At 32.5% G+C, this 22,769-nt stretch overlaps 1 protein-coding gene across 2 annotated transcripts; it reads left to right on the plus strand.

The window, feature by feature from the left end:
* The first annotated feature begins 1,673 nt into the window (after positions 1-1,673).
* LOC134686852 (uncharacterized) lies at positions 1,674-15,067 on the plus strand. Of its 2 annotated transcripts, XM_063546665.1 has the most exons (3): positions 1,720-1,765; positions 13,513-13,599; positions 13,979-15,067. In XM_063546665.1, exon 3 carries the CDS (start codon positions 14,014-14,016, stop codon positions 15,043-15,045), a length of 1,032 nt encoding a protein of 343 aa, XP_063402735.1. In that variant the 5' UTR covers positions 1,720-1,765; positions 13,513-13,599; positions 13,979-14,013; the 3' UTR covers positions 15,046-15,067. The 2 variants fall into 2 exon arrangements, with proteins under 2 accessions (XP_063402733.1, XP_063402735.1); XM_063546663.1 differs by lacking the exon at positions 13,513-13,599 and having other exon boundaries at positions 1,674-1,765.
* The last annotated feature ends 7,702 nt before the right edge of the window (positions 15,068-22,769 follow it).

Genomic DNA, 22,769 nt, shown 5'->3' on the forward strand with positions numbered 1-22,769 from the left:
GAAGTCGTTTTTTTATGAAACTTATTAGATATCACATGGGATAACAGTATCCTGAAATTTACAGGTTGTACGTCTATAAAAAAAAAATTAAACCTATTTAAACCGGAATCGTATAAGTTTATTTAAATCACTTATCTGAGGTTAGCGTTTGAGATGAATAATTCAGAGGTATTTGGTGTTCCCAGAGCCCAACATTTAGAAGTATTAGTGAAAACTTACCAACTCGCAGCAGAGACATATAATACATATATTATATATGTCTCTGCTCGCAGTAAATCGGTAGATCCAGAAAAAGCGCTTCGGTCGCATGCAACTTAAAACATTTTTTTTTTCTTTTTTATCGATTGCATGACGATAATATATTGCCTTTTATGATTTAATTCAGTTCCAAGAAATGGTACGGAAGGAATACTTAATGTATAGCGTCGCAATGAACGTTGCAACACATGCTAGGCCAAACTCCGAAACAGTGGTGACGTTGCTTCGCTAAACAATCAACGTAGCGTAGTAAAGAGGACGTAACCGCTGTTTCGGAGTTTGATGTTAGGCGTGCTTCAGCTGGCCCCTAGACAAAAAAGTGTACTGGTTCAGTGATTATAGACGTAATACTAAACTCCGAAATATAACAAACTAAAATTAAAATCATACAAGACTTAAAAGGACAGAGGCTCCTGGATTGGGACAGTGCGGCGGGGTTTGACATGTTTCGTGAGATTACAACCCACCCCTATACCTCTTACCAATCAAAGAATGAAAAATACACAGTAATACGAACAGTTAAACGCACTTGAATAGGAAATGCAAGTCCTATGTCAGAATAGGAAACAAACAAAAACTAATCAAAATGACAATGATAATAAATTAACAAAGGACTACTATATATAAGGCTAGCAGTTACTGCCATGCGCCAGCTCACGAGCGTAAGCATGACTTCCCTCTGACATCTTTCGTCCCTCTTTTCGATATTGTTTTTTTTTTCAATATTATTTGAAGTTATTTTTATTTTCATAATATCATTAAAGGTACAAAGCTTACTGAACCAGTAAACATAAACTTATTTTGATTTTTTTTTGCTTGTTTCACAGTTATATTTTAGTCCGTTTCAATCACTATGGTAAATCCTTTCATCAATCCGATAAATGGTCTGACTCTCGGACAGTCGTAACTCATTTATAGATTTTATTTTGTTTTGTACCCAATTAAGGTGGTACCCAACACTTTCACTAAAGTTAATTTGGCCCGTTTAATTTTCATAAAATTTTGACAACGTATTTACTTTGACCCTAAAACAAGTATATAAAAATTTAAAAAATTTTGAACCAACCGTTTTGTCAGAAAAATTACACTGGTTATTTAGCAGTTTGACAAACAACAATTTTGATCATTGAGAAGCTAAATATTCCCTTTACAACACAACGTAATTAAAACGTTAAGCTGATTTAACAGAGTTATCTCCCTGTAGTGTTAGGTACCACCTTAATATGTGTAATCCCTGTTTAAGAACATTATTTACGTTCATACATATTAATGACCACAAGAGAATATATTTGAATGGCATTAAAATAATTAGAAAAGGATTGAAATGGATTAAAAGTATTCTTTACTTTTTGTCATTCTTACCTTATGTCCATTAATCTTTTTTTAAATAGCGTAAATACCCTTTTTATCGTAATCAAGGTATATTCGGTTAAGTAGTGGTTTTATAAATAATCGGTTCATGTGAAGTTTCGTTGTTTTTGAAAAACTATTCCACAATAAGGTAACGGTAAGTGTTATATTATTTAATGAATGATAAACATAAATGGATAAAACTGTTCTACTGTGTATTCTTTAACAAAATTTTACTGATTAATTCATTCAAAAATGCTTTCGCTAATGAATATTATCTAGGAGATAAATTTATCCACTTACCTAACAAGTGTAAACCGACATGTTCAAATATATAAAATTTCTCATAGCCCCAGAAGTTTTTACAAGATCCCTAAACAAAAGAATGAGTGATTTATTGTTGTTGTTTGATCTACATCGTATAAGCACACACAAGAAACTGTCATCAAACATCCAGGAAAAAAGGGGCGAAAGATATAAGGGGAACATTCATACTCATAAGTCAAATATAAACTGACAATGCCATGGCTTAAAAGAAAAAGATAAATCCAACAGACAAACAATTGTACAGAAAACATAACATAAGTTTTAACAATACTGATATCAATATTGTTAAAACTTGTGACACAAGAAGAAGGCCATTTGTTGAGCCGAAATATTTGTCATCCCGATTTAATAACAACATTTTCGTTTAATAACACCTTATATCAGTACCGTTGTGCAAATCTTTAGACTGATATATGTTTTTCCTTATCTGCATAGTATCGCCTATTCTAGACTATCCGGTACAAAGTAAATTTGCTGGTTGGTCCTTTTTATAGACTTATATATATATATATATATTGGGCATGTATCATATTTTCCCTCCGGTTTATATGATCCGTTCATCCTATATTAACTCTTCAAAATTCAAGAGTTTATTTAAAAATGATGGTACTTTTTTTCTAAAAATGAGGGTACTTTTTATATGGCCTTTACTTCCAAATACCGTTTCGATCCCTAACATCACTGAAGAGACATTTATTGTCGAAATCCGGATCTGGTGTACTAAAGAAATATTGACATCGTAAGTTTGTGGCACAACATCGTGGCCACAAGTTAACAATTTTTTTTCTGTAACGTCTTAAATTTATATTAAGATCCATTTTGTTACATCTTGTGATCAATTTTATTTGGCAATCGCCAATGGCAGTCAGCAGAGTTAAAGAACATCAGTTGTTCGACCTGTTAGTCAAATGTGTTTTGTTTAAATATATTTTTTCACTTTTTTTGGTCTTTTGGAAAATGTTGTTTGCGCTGTTTTTAGACCCTTCTACAACGAAATTTGTTTGTATCCAACGCAATCATAGGTTTGAACGTAGTTTTCAATTTAGACTCGTTTATATATATATATATATATATACGAGTCTAAATTGAAAACTACGTTCAAACCTATGATTGCGTTGGATAAAAACCGCAATTTTTATACGTGTGCATGTCAAACAAATTTCGTTGTAGAAGGGTCTAAAAACAGCACAAACAACATTTTCCAAAAGACCAAAAGAGTGAAAAAGTATATTTAAACAAAACGCATTTGACTAACAGGTCGAACAACTGATGTTCTTTAACCCTGCTGACTGCCATTGGCGATTGCCAAATAAAATTGATCACAAGATGTTACAAAATGGATCTCAATATAAATTTAATACGTCACGATAAAAAAAAAAATTGTTAACTTGTGGACAGGATGTAGAGCCACAAACTTCGGCGTCAATATTTCTTTAGTACACCATATCCGGATTTCGACAATAAATGTCTCTTCAGTGATGTTAGGGATCGAAACGGTATTTGGAAGGCCATATAAAAAGTACCCTCATTTTTAGAGAAAGTACCCTCATTTTTAGATTAACTCTTGAATTTTAAGAGTCAATATATAGGATGAACGGATCATATAATCTGGAGGGAAAATATGATACATGCCCAAACAAAAAATATAAACGAGTCTAAATTGAAAACTACGTTCAAACCTATGATTGCGTTGGATAAAAACCGCAATTTTTATACGTGTGCATGTCAAACAAATTTCGTTGTAGAAGGGTCTAAAAACAGCACAAACAACATTTTCCAAAAGACCAAAAGAGTGAAAAAGTATATTTAAACAAAACGCATTTGACTAACAGGTCGAACAACTGATGTTCTTTAACCCTGCTGACTGCCATTGGCGATTGCCAAATAAAATTGATCACAAGATGTTACAAAATGGATCTCAATATAAATTTAATACGTCACGATAAAAAAAAAAATTGTTAACTTGTGGACAGGATGTAGAGCCACAAACTTCGGCGTCAATATTTCTTTAGTACACCATATCCGGATTTCGACAATAAATGTCTCTTCAGTGATGTTAGGGATCGAAACGGTATTTGGAAGGCCATATAAAAAGTACCCTCATTTTTAGAGAAAGTACCCTCATTTTTAGATTAACTCTTGAATTTTAAGAGTCAATATATAGGATGAACGGATCATATAATCTGGAGGGAAAATATGATACATGCCCAAACAAAAAATATAAACGAGTCTAAATTGAAAACTACGTTCAAACCTATGATTGCGTTGGATAAAAACCGCAATTTTTATACGTGTGCATGTCAAACAAATTTCGTTGTAGAAGGGTCTAAAAACAGCACAAACAACATTTTCCAAAAGACCAAAAGAGTGAAAAAGTATATTTAAACAAAACGCATTTGACTAACAGGTCGAACAACTGATGTTCTTTAACCCTGCTGACTGCCATTGGCGATTGCCAAATAAAATTGATCACAAGATGTTACAAAATGGATCTCAATATAAATTTAATACGTCACGATAAAAAAAAAATTGTTAACTTGTGGACAGGATGTAGAGCCACAAACTTCGGCGTCAATATTTCTTTAGTACACCATATCCGGATTTCGACAATAAATGTCTCTTCAGTGATGTTAGGGATCGAAACGGTATTTGGAAGGCCATATAAAAAGTACCCTCATTTTTAGAGAAAGTACCCTCATTTTTAGATTAACTCTTGAATTTTAAGAGTCAATATATAGGATGAACGGATCATATAATCTGGAGGGAAAATATGATACATGCCCAAACAAAAAATATAAACGAGTCTAAATTGAAAACTACGTTCAAACCTATGATTGCGTTGGATAAAAACCGCAATTTTTATACGTGTGCATGTCAAACAAATTTCGTTGTAGAAGGGTCTAAAAACAGCACAAACAACATTTTCCAAAAGACCAAAAGAGTGAAAAAGTATATTTAAACAAAACGCATTTGACTAACAGGTCGAACAACTGATGTTCTTTAACCCTGCTGACTGCCATTGGCGATTGCCAAATAAAATTGATCACAAGATGTTACAAAATGGATCTCAATATAAATTTAATACGTCACGATAAAAAAAAAATTGTTAACTTGTGGACAGGATGTAGAGCCACAAACTTCGGCGTCAATATTTCTTTAGTACACCATATCCGGATTTCGACAATAAATGTCTCTTCAGTGATGTTAGGGATCGAAACGGTATTTGGAAGGCCATATAAAAAGTACCCTCATTTTTAGAGAAAGTACCCTCATTTTTAGATTAACTCTTGAATTTTAAGAGTCAATATATAGGATGAACGGATCATATAATCTGGAGGGAAAATATGATACATGCCCAAACAAAAAATATAAACGAGTCTAAATTGAAAACTACGTTCAAACCTATGATTGCGTTGGATAAAAACCGCAATTTTTATACGTGTGCATGTCAAACAAATTTCGTTGTAGAAGGGTCTAAAAACAGCACAAACAACATTTTCCAAAAGACCAAAAGAGTGAAAAAGTATATTTAAACAAAACGCATTTGACTAACAGGTCGAACAACTGATGTTCTTTAACCCTGCTGACTGCCATTGGCGATTGCCAAATAAAATTGATCACAAGATGTTACAAAATGGATCTCAATATAAATTTAATACGTCACGATAAAAAAAAAAATTGTTAACTTGTGGACAGGATGTAGAGCCACAAACTTCGGCGTCAATATTTCTTTAGTACACCATATCCGGATTTCGACAATAAATGTCTCTTCAGTGATGTTAGGGATCGAAACGGTATTTGGAAGGCCATATAAAAAGTACCCTCATTTTTAGAGAAAGTACCCTCATTTTTAGATTAACTCTTGAATTTTAAGAGTCAATATATAGGATGAACGGATCATATAATCTGGAGGGAAAATATGATACATGCCCAAACAAAAAATATAAACGAGTCTAAATTGAAAACTACGTTCAAACCTATGATTGCGTTGGATAAAAACCGCAATTTTTATACGTGTGCATGTCAAACAAATTTCGTTGTAGAAGGGTCTAAAAACAGCACAAACAACATTTTCCAAAAGACCAAAAGAGTGAAAAAGTATATTTAAACAAAACGCATTTGACTAACAGGTCGAACAACTGATGTTCTTTAACCCTGCTGACTGCCATTGGCGATTGCCAAATAAAATTGATCACAAGATGTTACAAAATGGATCTCAATATAAATTTAATACGTCACGATAAAAAAAAAAATTGTTAACTTGTGGACAGGATGTAGAGCCACAAACTTCGGCGTCAATATTTCTTTAGTACACCATATCCGGATTTCGACAATAAATGTCTCTTCAGTGATGTTAGGGATCGAAACGGTATTTGGAAGGCCATATAAAAAGTACCCTCATTTTTAGAGAAAGTACCCTCATTTTTAGATTAACTCTTGAATTTTAAGAGTCAATATATAGGATGAACGGATCATATAATCTGGAGGGAAAATATGATACATGCCCAAACAAAAAATATAAACGAGTCTAAATTGAAAACTACGTTCAAACCTATGATTGCGTTGGATAAAAACCGCAATTTTTATACGTGTGCATGTCAAACAAATTTCGTTGTAGAAGGGTCTAAAAACAGCACAAACAACATTTTCCAAAAGACCAAAAGAGTGAAAAAGTATATTTAAACAAAACGCATTTGACTAACAGGTCGAACAACTGATGTTCTTTAACCCTGCTGACTGCCATTGGCGATTGCCAAATAAAATTGATCACAAGATGTTACAAAATGGATCTCAATATAAATTTAATACGTCACGATAAAAAAAAAAATTGTTAACTTGTGGACAGGATGTAGAGCCACAAACTTCGGCGTCAATATTTCTTTAGTACACCATATCCGGATTTCGACAATAAATGTCTCTTCAGTGATGTTAGGGATCGAAACGGTATTTGGAAGGCCATATAAAAAGTACCCTCATTTTTAGAGAAAGTACCCTCATTTTTAGATTAACTCTTGAATTTTAAGAGTCAATATATAGGATGAACGGATCATATAATCTGGAGGGAAAATATGATACATGCCCAAACAAAAAATATAAACGAGTCTAAATTGAAAACTACGTTCAAACCTATGATTGCGTTGGATAAAAACCGCAATTTTTATACGTGTGCATGTCAAACAAATTTCGTTGTAGAAGGGTCTAAAAACAGCACAAACAACATTTTCCAAAAGACCAAAAGAGTGAAAAAGTATATTTAAACAAAACGCATTTGACTAACAGGTCGAACAACTGATGTTCTTTAACCCTGCTGACTGCCATTGGCGATTGCCAAATAAAATTGATCACAAGATGTTACAAAATGGATCTCAATATAAATTTAATACGTCACGATAAAAAAAAAAATTGTTAACTTGTGGACAGGATGTAGAGCCACAAACTTCGGCGTCAATATTTCTTTAGTACACCATATCCGGATTTCGACAATAAATGTCTCTTCAGTGATGTTAGGGATCGAAACGGTATTTGGAAGGCCATATAAAAAGTACCCTCATTTTTAGAGAAAGTACCCTCATTTTTAGATTAACTCTTGAATTTTAAGAGTCAATATATAGGATGAACGGATCATATAATCTGGAGGGAAAATATGATACATGCCCAAACAAAAAATATAAACGAGTCTAAATTGAAAACTACGTTCAAACCTATGATTGCGTTGGATAAAAACCGCAATTTTTATACGTGTGCATGTCAAACAAATTTCGTTGTAGAAGGGTCTAAAAACAGCACAAACAACATTTTCCAAAAGACCAAAAGAGTGAAAAAGTATATTTAAACAAAACGCATTTGACTAACAGGTCGAACAACTGATGTTCTTTAACCCTGCTGACTGCCATTGGCGATTGCCAAATAAAATTGATCACAAGATGTTACAAAATGGATCTCAATATAAATTTAATACGTCACGATAAAAAAAAAAATTGTTAACTTGTGGACAGGATGTAGAGCCACAAACTTCGGCGTCAATATTTCTTTAGTACACCATATCCGGATTTCGACAATAAATGTCTCTTCAGTGATGTTAGGGATCGAAACGGTATTTGGAAGGCCATATAAAAAGTACCCTCATTTTTAGAGAAAGTACCCTCATTTTTAGATTAACTCTTGAATTTTAAGAGTCAATATATAGGATGAACGGATCATATAATCTGGAGGGAAAATATGATACATGCCCAAACAAAAAATATAAACGAGTCTAAATTGAAAACTACGTTCAAACCTATGATTGCGTTGGATAAAAACCGCAATTTTTATACGTGTGCATGTCAAACAAATTTCGTTGTAGAAGGGTCTAAAAACAGCACAAACAACATTTTCCAAAAGACCAAAAGAGTGAAAAAGTATATTTAAACAAAACGCATTTGACTAACAGGTCGAACAACTGATGTTCTTTAACCCTGCTGACTGCCATTGGCGATTGCCAAATAAAATTGATCACAAGATGTTACAAAATGGATCTCAATATAAATTTAATACGTCACGATAAAAAAAAAAATTGTTAACTTGTGGACAGGATGTAGAGCCACAAACTTCGGCGTCAATATTTCTTTAGTACACCATATCCGGATTTCGACAATAAATGTCTCTTCAGTGATGTTAGGGATCGAAACGGTATTTGGAAGGCCATATAAAAAGTACCCTCATTTTTAGAGAAAGTACCCTCATTTTTAGATTAACTCTTGAATTTTAAGAGTCAATATATAGGATGAACGGATCATATAATCTGGAGGGAAAATATGATACATGCCCAAACAAAAAATATAAACGAGTCTAAATTGAAAACTACGTTCAAACCTATGATTGCGTTGGATAAAAACCGCAATTTTTATACGTGTGCATGTCAAACAAATTTCGTTGTAGAAGGGTCTAAAAACAGCACAAACAACATTTTCCAAAAGACCAAAAGAGTGAAAAAGTATATTTAAACAAAACGCATTTGACTAACAGGTCGAACAACTGATGTTCTTTAACCCTGCTGACTGCCATTGGCGATTGCCAAATAAAATTGATCACAAGATGTTACAAAATGGATCTCAATATAAATTTAATACGTCACGATAAAAAAAAAAATTGTTAACTTGTGGACAGGATGTAGAGCCACAAACTTCGGCGTCAATATTTCTTTAGTACACCATATCCGGATTTCGACAATAAATGTCTCTTCAGTGATGTTAGGGATCGAAACGGTATTTGGAAGGCCATATAAAAAGTACCCTCATTTTTAGAGAAAGTACCCTCATTTTTAGATTAACTCTTGAATTTTAAGAGTCAATATATAGGATGAACGGATCATATAATCTGGAGGGAAAATATGATACATGCCCAAACAAAAAATATAAACGAGTCTAAATTGAAAACTACGTTCAAACCTATGATTGCGTTGGATAAAAACCGCAATTTTTATACGTGTGCATGTCAAACAAATTTCGTTGTAGAAGGGTCTAAAAACAGCACAAACAACATTTTCCAAAAGACCAAAAGAGTGAAAAAGTATATTTAAACAAAACGCATTTGACTAACAGGTCGAACAACTGATGTTCTTTAACCCTGCTGACTGCCATTGGCGATTGCCAAATAAAATTGATCACAAGATGTTACAAAATGGATCTCAATATAAATTTAATACGTCACGATAAAAAAAAAATTGTTAACTTGTGGACAGGATGTAGAGCTGTTATATATATAAACATTTAACCAAACTGGATGATAAAAGAACGTAAATATTAAGCAATTTCCCTTTCATTAATGAATGAAGAAAACAAATCATTGTTTATTTTTGTTTATAACTCGTAGCCTATGTCCCTTTAAAGAATGACAGGAACTAGATGAAATAATTTTCAAATGCATTCATAACAGATATCTAATATAATACTTCTTAATTTTCCTTTCCGAAGGAACGTGCAAAAATACTAAACATCTGAATTGAATTTGATACCGTTCACTTATTTATATATCTTCATCAACAGGATACCTTAAAGGGGTACTTGTTGTGAAATTCATGATCAACAATTTGACTCAAATTCTCATATTTGATGTATATCAATGTAAAACATTTATCCACATTGCAAACAGTCTAAAATAATAAAAATACTGGACATGGGCTCAAAATAATGAAGCTTTATTTCGATTGTATTTAGTCAAGACGCCATCTTATTAACTTTCGAATCCACTACAGATACCACCAATTGCCATATAAGAGATATAAACATAATCACTGTGTCTAAACCAAACCGGCAAAATTTGTTCGGACTCGATGGTATCTAACATCCGGCACAATGACGGGACATTAATAGACAGAAGAAAGCTAGGGTTCTCCTTATTTTCTTATTTTTTTTTATGATATCGAAGAATATATATACATATACATGCAATATTTTCTACAACCGTTGTATATAAACGGAGAAATAAGTAAAAATGTACGCCAAAATGACGAATTGAGTGAACCTTGCCTCGACTCTGAATTGTTTAATTTCTCGTTTAATTGTTCACATTTTACGACAAGAAAGGTACGAGAAGATAGATACTGACACGCAATCTATACGTCTTCTAGATTCGCCACTTATATTACAAAGTGTATATCGAATTAGAATATTGTAAGAAATAAGAAAACAGGGACACCCGCGAAATCGGATTATTTGAGTCTGATTATTTTTATAAAACATTGATTTTTTTAAACAAGCGATGTTAGGTGATTCGAATTCATAGTGTTTTGAACTACGTGTATTTTGTATAAAGCTGCATAATTATGTCAAAAGTTAGAAGGTATGACTGTAACATATAAAAGTATGGAACACAGATCTAACGATCCCCCCCCCTATTTTCCATATGTCCATTGCCCTTGCCCTTGACCTCAGTTCTATATTAGTTTTCCTTCTGCCACAAACCTTCACCATAAATTGAATTGCGACCATTTAAGCATTTGTGACATGTCAGTGTGTACACTTAAATATAAATAATATGTCTTTTTTTTTTATTGAAAAAAAAACGCCAATGAAGTTGTTTGCTATATCCGATCCGGTTGGTGAAATTTGAAATTTTCAGTTGTTAGACATTTTTTTTTTTAAATTCAAGAACAGTGTAATATTGGTTGGAATTTTTGATTGTTTTTCGCTCACTTGAACCAACACGAAAAGGTTTTTTTCGTCGAATAAATCGACTTGGCCGATATCCTAATAAAACTTTTGACCTTTAACTAAGATTTTTTGTTTCATTTCATTGCGTTTTTACACCCTCGTCAAAATTTTGACAGGAAGTATTACATTTACATCCGTCCGTCCATTTGTCCTTCCATCCATCCGTCCGTTCCTCCATCTATCAGTCATTCTGTCCGTTCATCCGTCTATCCTTCCGTCCAGCGTAAACATGTCACACCATAACTTGAGAACAGCTTAATAATATCTAGTTTCATGAAACTTAGTAAAGTTATTTCTTGAAATGGTCAAACCTTTTAGTGAAAAGAAAATGAAATCTTTTTGAGTTACACAACTTTGTAAATAAAACAGGAGGTTTTTCTTTTTAACATGTCGCGCCATATCTGAAAACGATTTATCATTTTTGCATCAAACTTTACACACTTATTAGTAATATAAATCTTAATTTCTGCAACCATTTTGGTGATGTTTTTAATTTTGTTTATTAAGCGTTATTTAGTGGGGTTTTTTTTGTAAAAAAAGGGGGGGGTCACATATTGCGATGTATCTCAAAACCTATATAAAAATATCATAATGTTAATGTTAAAAAAATAATTAGATATCAGTGTTTGCTATTGAGTATTTATATTCCATTTAAAATTAGTTTATATATCAGTGAAATAACGGATACGTTTTTCATTAGGAAAATGTGTAGTGCTATCATAATTACCCATGTAAATAAATGTAAACGCGCCAAGTTTACTTTATAATAGATATATATTTAAATTATTTCGAAAGACAATGTTCGGATCCGTGTTAACGTTGCTTTTCGTAAATTGTTGGTTTTAAACAAATATAAAAAAAACGGGTGATATATATAGACGAAACCGGGTGATTGTTAGAAAACAACAATGACGAAACCGGTGTATTTTTATTTGACATGACCCATTTATTTCGTTCCATACACAGAAATGCAAGAACTGAGATGATCATAATGACTGGTTTTGCAATCTCCGTGTCAGTATCTATCTTCCCGTCCCTTTCTTTCCGTACAATGTGAACAATTTAACGAGAAATTAAACAATTTCGATGCAAGGTTCACTCAGTTCGTCATTTTGACATGCATTTTTACTTATTTTTTCTTTAATATAGAACGGTTGTAAAAAATATTGCATATCACAATAGTAAATAGTTGTATATGTATAAACAAATATTTTTTTTTATATATATATATTCTTCGATATCAAAAAAAAAGAAAATGAGGAGAAACATAGCTTTCTTCTGTCTATTAATAATTCGTCATTGTGCCGGATGTTAGATACCATCGAGTCTGAACAAATTTTGCCGGTGTGGTTTAGACACAGTGATGATTATATAGATAAATAGATACACTCGTGCATCTGAATTTTTGTAGGTCTGTTTTTCATAAAATAGTTTAAGAATATATATGTTAATCATCATTTTTTTTGTGGACGAATAAGTCAATCAAATGATTTACCTTTGTTTAACTTTTAATGTTTACATTCTTTTCCTTGAAATAAATGAACACGCACAATACATGCGATATCCATCTTTAGCTAAGGAATTAATTGTAATTTCACATGAATACGGATTCAATGAGGTCGAATTTTCTTTTGCAAGTAGGAAATTCACTATCAATGTTCGTTAGCTTATTTTGACAAAAGTGAACATTCTGGCTGCACCCAAGCGATATATCATTACACTATTTCAATCACATAAATGATTGAAAAAAAATCATATTTTATATTCTTAATATATCTCGTAGCAAGTGCCCCTTTAACGTCGTTTGTGACAGAGAGATGAAATCATTCGTCAGTTAAGGGCCTAAATATTGTCCCCAACAATTATTTATTGGAATGCGTGTCGTGACATCATCCACGACTCAATTTGTACTTATTGCTCTGAATGGATAAAAGGAGAAAAAAAACTGACAAGAAAGCCTGAGATTCTTAATTTTTATGCAGTAATAAACATGTTGATAAATAGTTATCAAAAGTACCAGGATTATAATTTTATACGCCGACGCGCGTTTCGTCTACATAAGACTCATCAGAAAATCCTTAGTTTTTCGAAAAATTCAAAGCTTGGTAAACAGAAAATTTATAAAAATGACCATATAATTGATATTCATGTCAACACCGAAGTGCTGACTACTGGGCTGGTGATACCCTCGGGGACGAAACGTCCACCAGCAGTGGCATCGACCCCCCCCCCCCCCAAACATATTCAACATGTTAAGGAACATTGTAATACTAACAACAATCATAATATATAGATATATAGATATAGGTAGATGTGGTATGAGTGCCAAAGACACAACTCTCCATCCAAGTAATAATTAATAAAAGTAAAACACTTATTTATGTAGGGACCAGCTGAGGCCCACCTCTGCGTGTATGATTTTCGCGCTGCTTTGAAAACCCATTGGTGGACTTCGGCTGTTATTAGATTTTTGGTAGGATTATCTACGATTTATTCCCGATGTGCATTCTCGATTTTGTTTTCAAACAAAACAACTAATTATTACTTTCATCATTGCATATTGGAATAAAAGTTTAAAGTTTGTGTGTTCTTAGTGTTAATTTTAAGTGATAAACACGACAATATGTGCCAACACTGTCTAATGTAGCTAAAATAAGGAGTGACATAATGTCTACTAATTGGTAAATGTGTGTAATAAATTTTTTACAAGAGGATACCTATATGCTGCATAATAGTAATTAAACAAAAACTAGTACAACTTTGTTTTTAAATAATAGAAAAGATTGATAAATGAAATGTTAAATACGATGTTATCCATTAACAATTTATATTTGTATATCTTTTGTTTGCAGGATAGAACTTTTACAGTTGTTCTGGTACTAGGAAAATGGGAAGTTTGATCCAATATTCGAAATTCGGTTTAATTATTATTTTCATTTTTGTACTCATCATTCTGCTTTACACCAGAGTCAGATCTAGTGGAGACGTTGTAGATCCTTTCTCTGTTCATTCTGATCTGACGACTATCCAACACAAGTTGTATTTTTCGACATACTTAGATGAAATAAAAAATACAAGACTAATTTGTGGCGAGTTATGTGATACAACACGTAAAGGAACTCCAGGAAGGTTTTTTGATAAAATTACAGCAACTATAAATTGTGAAGCTTTATTTAAAAACAAATATGTGGACTCATCTCATGGACTTGTGCATGCACCAAGAAAAATACCTTCTATCTTATTGAATGATTATACCATGAATGGAAAAATGAAGGTACACGCGTCTTATTTTAATCAACAATATCTCGGTAGTACCGCAAGGACACCTATCTGGACAAAATCTTTACTGGAGGAGTATGTAGCGCTAGCAAAAAAAGGAAAACTATTTGGTACTTACGGGATTCCAGAAACAAACGCACTAAGAGACGGCCTTCAGCATGCACCAGGAGTGAAAGGAGGGCGTATCCTAGTAATCGGATCTGAAAAACCATGGGTTGAAGCATGCTTGATTGAGATAGGAGCAAAAAGTATTGTTACACTTGAATATGGAAAGATTAAATCCGAACATGAGAAAATTACGACGATGGTTCCCTCGGAATATAGACAGCAATATTTAGATAATACATTAGGATTATTTGACGCAGTTGTATCGTTTAGTTCTATAGAACATTCCGGATTAGGGAGGTATGGAGATGCTTTAAATCCTTGGGGAGATTTAATAGTTGTTGCAAGGGCTTGGTGTGTAACAAAAACAAATGGATCCCTAGTACTTGGTGTTCTTTATGACATAAATAACGATTACATTACATTCAATGCACATAGATGTTACGGTAGAAAAAGATATCCATACCTGACAGCAAATTGGAATCAACATTATTTGGGGAAAGGGCACCAACGGGTTCATGTGTTCACAAAATAAAGTTTTTGTTTTATATTATTTATATGGAAGTAGTTATCTTTGATATGGTCTCTTTATTGCCTGGCTACAATGTGACTTTGTATATTTATTTAAATTTCATTTGTAGATCGGAAGTAAAAACAGAGAAATAGAGAAAGATTTCAAACTAGATTGAAGTAATCATGATCAATACATTGATATATATTTCAACTGCATTTCATGGTTCAGTGAATAATTATATTTTTCTTTTCGGAATTCGTGTTAACGTATAATTATTCTTGTCAAAAAAGACTTACAGCCCGTAACAGAGACGTGATGGAATTGATGTTTCTTTACCGTCAAAATTAGCAACGTTATCGACAAACTTAATTGAGCAGTGACCGCACTATTGGTACTTTAACGTTAAACAGATTGACAATGCTGACAAACTTTCATGTGTCGATAATCAAGTTTAATACCGATAATAATGAAAATGATTCTAATAATATGAAACAAAATATGTCCATGCACCATTTAGATTGGGCGAAAAGGAGTAATTTCTTCAAAGTCAGAAAAGAACAGATTTATGGAAGGACGTCTTGATAGTATTATTTCCTTTACAATTTTACCTAAAAACTAAACGAAATATACTGATAAACAATTAAAAAGGTGTTTGATAGGAATAAAGTCCTTTATTTTTTCGGACTACAATGTGTACCGTATGTGTTATGGATTTGAATTCAATCAATAACTTTGAAATGTTTTCTCATATGTATACACAAAAGGGAGAACTGGTATTTGTACTTCTGTTACGTTTCACATGCCAAACTTTTTTCTAGTACAGTTTAAACGGGAAAATTTTGTTGAGATTTTTTTTTAATATGACAAAATAACGAGCAAAACTATTTCTTGCAATGGCACACACAGAGAAATTTTTTTTTAAAGTGAAAATCAGTAAAAAAAAATATACCATGGCAGTGTATAAATGAAAATCGTCCGGAAAACTGCGCTTGTCATTTTGAGGGATCATGCAACATTTCACCTATTACCCATAAACAACATAGGTTCTCAATTACTAAAAAAAAGTTCTATAAGATAATTTAAAATCAGAGTAAACATATTAACTTCCTTATATACAGTCTAAGGCCGTGTTCACACCAAACGCCGTGTAGAGTAAATATGTTTACAATTAGTTTATTGTAGTGTAGACTGGTTTCACATTACATTTGTTCACATCTATACACCTTGTTTAGCTACCTGTACATAAGATTTGTTCCCACTTGTAAACTATATGTCATTTAAATGTTCATTACGTAGAACTGAATTCAAAGTTTTTGGATTTTTTTTCTAGCGGTAAGGGAACAACCATTTACTTCAAAAGGGGGGTGGGGATGGGAATGGAAATATTCCGATCCCCAATTTGATAAAAAAAAACAAAAAAATGGTCATACAGATGAAAAAAATATTCTGAATGAAGAGTTTCTCCATACATTATAGTGTTAAATATTGAAAAAAAAAGAATTTGATCACCAGCATCGCACAAAAAAAGGAATAAAAACGTACGCGCGAAAAAAAATCTGACCCAGATAAAAAAAATAACCCTCCCCTTTTTTTTAGTCAAGTGGTTTCTACTTTATGAAAGCCATTTTTATAATTTGCAGTAGTTTGAATATACAAGAGATGTCGCGATAACGCATTAGAAAACGTTAGCTGCAATAGCGTGCTTACAGCCGAAAAAAAGGGATTGAGATATTAGGGATCACTACATTTGTATCTTTTCTGTTCGTTTCAAATGGTATTTCTTCTCCAAGGAGTATTTGGTAAAGGAATATGGTAACGTTTTTTTTTTAATTCATTTTACGTGTTATTTAACGGAACTGAGATACTAGACAAACATATCATTTACCTCACACTTTTTTTAGTCATGCATTTATGCGTGAATCGTTTTTTGAGTAAAGACCAGTGGCGAATATTTCTGTTTACGTCAAGTCGATTCGGGAAGACCTTTTCAAATGAATTAGGCAGCAACTAATTACTTCATTTTTTGTGGAAGGGGAGAGTGGCGTGAGCTGTTGACTATTTCAGGACAAATTTTGGTGACAAGTCGAAATCAATGTTAGCATTATATAAAGTGGCAGTTGAGGGTGAAACAAACAAATTTTTTTTCAGGGCCAAAAACTGGAAACATTTTGTTTGTTTGTTTCCAAAACAAAATCCATAACTAACCACCCCACCACCTTGCCTTTATGTTTATACTCAACTATAATACCCCCCCCCCCCACACACACACACACACTGAAAATCAATTGGTTGCTGCCTTATGGGTTCGGCAATGATGTTGCTTTAAGTCTTGATTAGGGGTTAATAAAGTACGTGAATTTTTTTCAACAAAAACAAATCTGTAAAATTTAGACAACTAATAATTATAAAGAATATCAATTTTTCTCAAAAATAGTTTCCTCCTTAAATATATACACGATAAAACTAATGTCCTAAATGCCTAGTTTTGTGTACACTTAACCTACACAAGGCCTACATTGACTATCGACTGTGTGTAGGTAAAACATGATTTAAACTACGTGTAAACATTGAGTTTTATCAATGGGAACGCAATTGTGTTTAGTTTACGTGTGAGTAACACTAACACAACACCGAATTTATGTCAATGTGAACACGGTCTAATTTGTCTATAGGTTACACAAAGCTGGTTCTTAAAACGTTTGTATCAGGGAAAACATTTTTCTTTGACTTTTAAAACATGTAGGGGATACGGATTTCTTTACCATTCACATACAAAAAAAAAGTAAAATCACAAAAATACTGAACTCAGAGGAAAATCAATTTGGAAAGTCCATAATCACATGGCAAAATCAAAAAACAAAACGCATCAAAAACGAATGGACAAGAACTGTCATATTCCGTAATGATATTTCGTATTTCTCATTTTTTGTTCGATAACGTAAATTATACGACTTTTTTGTGACTACGTGAACCTGTGCCATTTGTTTTTGCTGGTCTTTATGAAGACAATTTACAATTTTGCAGTGAACAGAGGCACTTATACATAACTTTATAATTCGGTTTGGAGACAACAATAAATTACCAATATATAAATATACATGTATTATATGTCGTGAACATGATTGGAGGCAGCAGATTTTTTAAATCAAATCAGGGTCAGAATATTGTTAAAACTTTTCTTTTTCTGCATATCATATGTCATTGTAAATTTTTCATATCTTGATTCAACCCTAATACAAACCTACAAATATATCCCGACACTCTGCATGTAAATAATAAAAAATTTGCTTGACACAGAACTTGTCGAAATACAACCATTAAATAAAATCATTATAACCCGATCTTGAAAGTTTTTTTCCCGGTCATTTGAAGTTGCTTTCTTTTAAAATGTACTTATCTTCTCCTGAATCGTCCGTATAATACGAGGTTACATTAATTCAATGAAACGGTTTTTGTCGCTGTTTCCGATATATCTTTCAGTTACCTCTGTTTCATGCACAACATGCACCGTGGTTTTTTTTTTTCGACAACCAGCATTTTTTTCTTCAAATTTCACCACGCGATTCGTTTTTTAAAAGTATCAGGAGTATACAATGGAACGAATTTTGCACATGTAACGTCGAAAAAAAGAGTTTGTTTGGATTTTCTTGACGTTTTTCGACGTTTGGACAAAATGGCTATCGTTTTATAATGTATCGTAGCATTTCATTCCTGTAAGACCCAAACATGCAGTTAATAAAAAAGAATCTAGACTTTATGTTCTTTTCGTGTATCTAACTTTTGTTTTGGTAAATTATAAATTACTTATTGAAATATCAGTTAAAAAACCCGCATCAATTGCTTGGACAAATGAAATATCAACTTGGACAAAATGGCTACCGCTTAAAAAAAACGACTGTGTAGAGATGGTTTTATAGAATCTACAATTTAATTTTTTAACTCACGAACAATGAGGCAAATGTTTGTTCTTTCGGTAGATGTTATAGTTATCTCACATTTTTTAGACATTTTTAGCTATGTCTACTATCAAACTACCTTTCAGCCGTTAAGTCGACAAAAAACGTCATTGGACATTTTTCTTATTCCAGCTTAATATTCAGCCGCTGAGTCAAACGAAATTCGTAATAAGAACGGCTTTGATTTAACCAAGAACTGACACACTTCGTTGCTTCTGCCAAGTTTCGGGACGATCAGAGAATAAGAAATAGGATCGCTGTACATACGAGATAAAATAGTTGTTCAAAAATGTAACGTTGGACATCCGTTTTTTTCACATAGCTTTGTTGTTTTAATCCTCAAATATACTAGATATTACTAAGCACATGACCAAGAGCTATAAGAACATAAAGGAAAACATATACTGAATAAGCTTTTTTGGTGGTTAGTGTTTGTTAACATTTTATTTTGTTTTGCGGAGGAAATTTCGAAGATACTGTTTTAAATCATAGGGGTTGAATAGGAACAGTGTGCGTGTCGTTTATAGCACCAGAACGTAGCCTTGATAAAAGTTCTGTGCTAACAAAAACAGCTCAACACCAGATGCTATTCATTTTATTGATAAAACTGTTTTAGAAAAAAAACAGCTACATTTTATGAAACAAGTACTGGGGACAAAAAGAAGCTCAACAAATCTAGCTGTTAGAAATGAACTAGGACTTTTGCCATTAGAAACTTTCATAAAAACCCAAACTATGATGTACCTATCTAGATTAAATAATGAAAATCTAAACCCACTTCTTAATGAAGCCTTTAAATTAACTAAAAGTTTAGATACCAAGGGAACATACTCTTGGTTTACTTTTGCAAAAAATGTGTCACAAGATATAAATATTGACATTAAACTTATTGAGGAAACTAAAACTTTAAAACAGACTAAAATGTTAAAACCCCAATTAAAAAAAATTTATTATCAAACTCTTATTGATGATAAAATAAATAACTTAAATGAAAATAATAAAATATATCTATATAAATTTCTTAAATCTAATATAGATAACCAAATGCAATACTACCTATCACACCCAAGTAAAGAGACAAGAAAAATGTTAACCAAATTTAGAATAAGCGAACATTGTCTCTTCATAGAAACTGGACGATATACCAAAATACCACGAAATGAAAGAAAATGTAAAATATGTAATATCTTAGACGATGAATTTCATTTTTTCTTCAACTGTAAAATAAATAAAAATATAAGAGAAATCTTTCTAAAATATTATATACAAAAATATGTAAATTTTAATACACTTAATTTTACTGATAAACTCGTGATAATACTTAATCCATCAACACCAAATGATGTAAAAGCAGTTGTTTCTTTTATTAAAGAGTCTTTAGAACTGAGGAAAGGAGAACAGTAACTGTTTTTATCATATTTCTTATAATATTGTCGAGTTTTCATTATGTTTCATTATGTTTGTTTGTCAATGTATTTGCCACAACCAAAATTGGTTTCTGTATGTTTTGCAAATAAAGATATAATTATTAATAAAATCAACATGGTGTTCACAGTTTGAGGCACTTTTAAAAATACGTGTAGGTGGATAATCATTGTTGTATTTTACATTCCAGAAAATTCCTTTAAATGGTTGCATGAAATTGTGAATGTCAACAAAATTCTCTATCCAATTCTTCATCTCCTGGTTTTTGTCCAGAATTTTCCCCCACAACTCCGTATTTTTGTGAACATTCCCAGCAACAAAACGTGATGGGTCCAAAAAGTAAAAATCTTCATCAAGATTTTCATCTTAAACATCCTTACTGCAGTCAAATGTTCTCATATCCTGTGCCACTAACATATTTTTAACACCTACATACTGTACATCATTATATAACCTTAGAATCACTAGAGCAGGTAAAAAAATCAATGCTATATTCCCATGCATAAGGTCTAACGCGATGATCAGATGAAGAAAGTTCCTGTAAAATAATACGGGATTGATCAGTTATTTTGGACAGTCTATTTTAAAATGATTAATATCTCCACACTTGAAGGATCCAGTGTAATTTGATGGGGGTTTCCTCTGTCCATTTCCTGGCATCCTACGAGGATTCTGGGCAAATCGGTGGGACATAAATGGGGTACTCGGCCTAAGGTTTAATACAGACTGCATACATTGTATCATTGTTGCAAATTGTTGAAACTGATTCTCATTTCCCAAGTTATTTGTTTCAACCTCCTCTTTTTGTTGTTTTGTACTTAAAGTTCATTTCCATGTATCTTTAAAAATTTCTGTTCTTTTTCAAATAATTTAGTCTCAGCAGGTGATGACAAAAGCGAAGTGACTAAAAATCCCACTCTTTCATGATTTTTATGGCACAGAAATCTCTGTAACACCATTGAATAGAGTTCTCTATCTTGATGACCAACCCTTCTAGCTACCTCATCCAGGTGCATAAGTTTTAATTGTAAAGTATCAATATTAATTTCTCTTGACCTAGCTGCATATTATTTGACCTTCCTCAGAGCTCTACATTCATCCCTTTTTTCAGAAGTTCAATTTCTGCTTTTAACGGGGTTGTCTACAATGTGATCAAATAAACTAATTAATCAGTTACCTTTTTAAAATGTTCAAAGTTATTGTAGCGTTGGTATTTCCCAGTTAAATGAGAAATTTCAGAATCACTAAGTTTTGACAAAGACCTTGCAGACACTGATTTTTCATTGATTTCATTAGTTACTGTATAATGTTTTAGCATTTTATCCGATTTCCAGCCTACATGTGATTTTATGCACTCAGAATTTAAACCTAGCCATGTTTATGTCAAGGCACATCCACTTCTTGTACTATGTGGCGTTTCGCCTTCCCATATATTCAAATCTGTTAGATGAGATTTTAAACGAGCATTAGCAGCAGCAGAAGTGAAAGGTACATCAGAAAGTGCCATACAAGATGGTACCAATGGTCGAAATAAATAGCCACCTACAATATCCAATTTACTCACTTTACAGAACTCTATATAGTCTCGTAATACAGTCAGGACAGAATTCTGTATTAACAGAATTATAAATGATAACTACCCTGGGCTCACTTATATCTATTGTTTTACCCTTCATCATGGAAATTATAACACCTTCTTCTCCAGGTAACCAACGAACTTGATCAGTCAACACTGAACCAAGATCTCCTGCTCTATCACCAGTAAAAGACAGTATGTTAAAAAAGGTCTTATCACGAACAAGTATATACTTTTGAAATATTCCTAATTTTTTGTTTGACATCTTATATGATATATATCTTGAAACAAGTATTAACTTATTTGAAAAAAGTGGCACTGCATGTTTTGGTGATGCGGCTGCCATTGATTGTTCTAACTTTATAGCTGATAGGTACTTTTTTTATAATCGAAGATGCTGCTGGATTACCTAATCCTAACATGTCATTCCAATATGTGCCATGACCGTGATCACGAAAAATTGCCCTTAGTTGACCATTCAAACTATCAACCGATCCAGCTGAAAGTCGGAGGGGACATCCACATTGAAATTTTCCTTTGACTCCCCTATTTTTACATTGTACTTTATGAATTTGGGTTTTTCCGCTATCATCTTTGTATAGCAAGAATTTCCTGATGTCAGATGGTAGGGCGTCATTTAATGATTTTTGAGGATTTAAATCACTTAGAAATGATACAATACTTTTTTGTTATACGAGTTTCTGTTTAGAATATTTTGTACTCTGAAGTAAAGAGTCTAATTCAAGTATCCTGTCATCTAACTCTTCTTCTCTAAAAGACATCTCTCC

The sequence above is a fragment of the Mytilus trossulus genome, chromosome 10 (genome assembly GCF_036588685.1).
Source record: "Mytilus trossulus isolate FHL-02 chromosome 10, PNRI_Mtr1.1.1.hap1, whole genome shotgun sequence".
Taxonomy (NCBI): domain Eukaryota; kingdom Metazoa; phylum Mollusca; class Bivalvia; order Mytilida; family Mytilidae; genus Mytilus; species Mytilus trossulus.

Excerpts from the sequence above, each read along its gene's own strand:
- LOC134686852 (XM_063546663.1), top strand. The coding sequence starts at position 14,014 with ATGGGAAGTTTGATCCAATATTCGAAATTCGGTTTAATTATTATTTTC.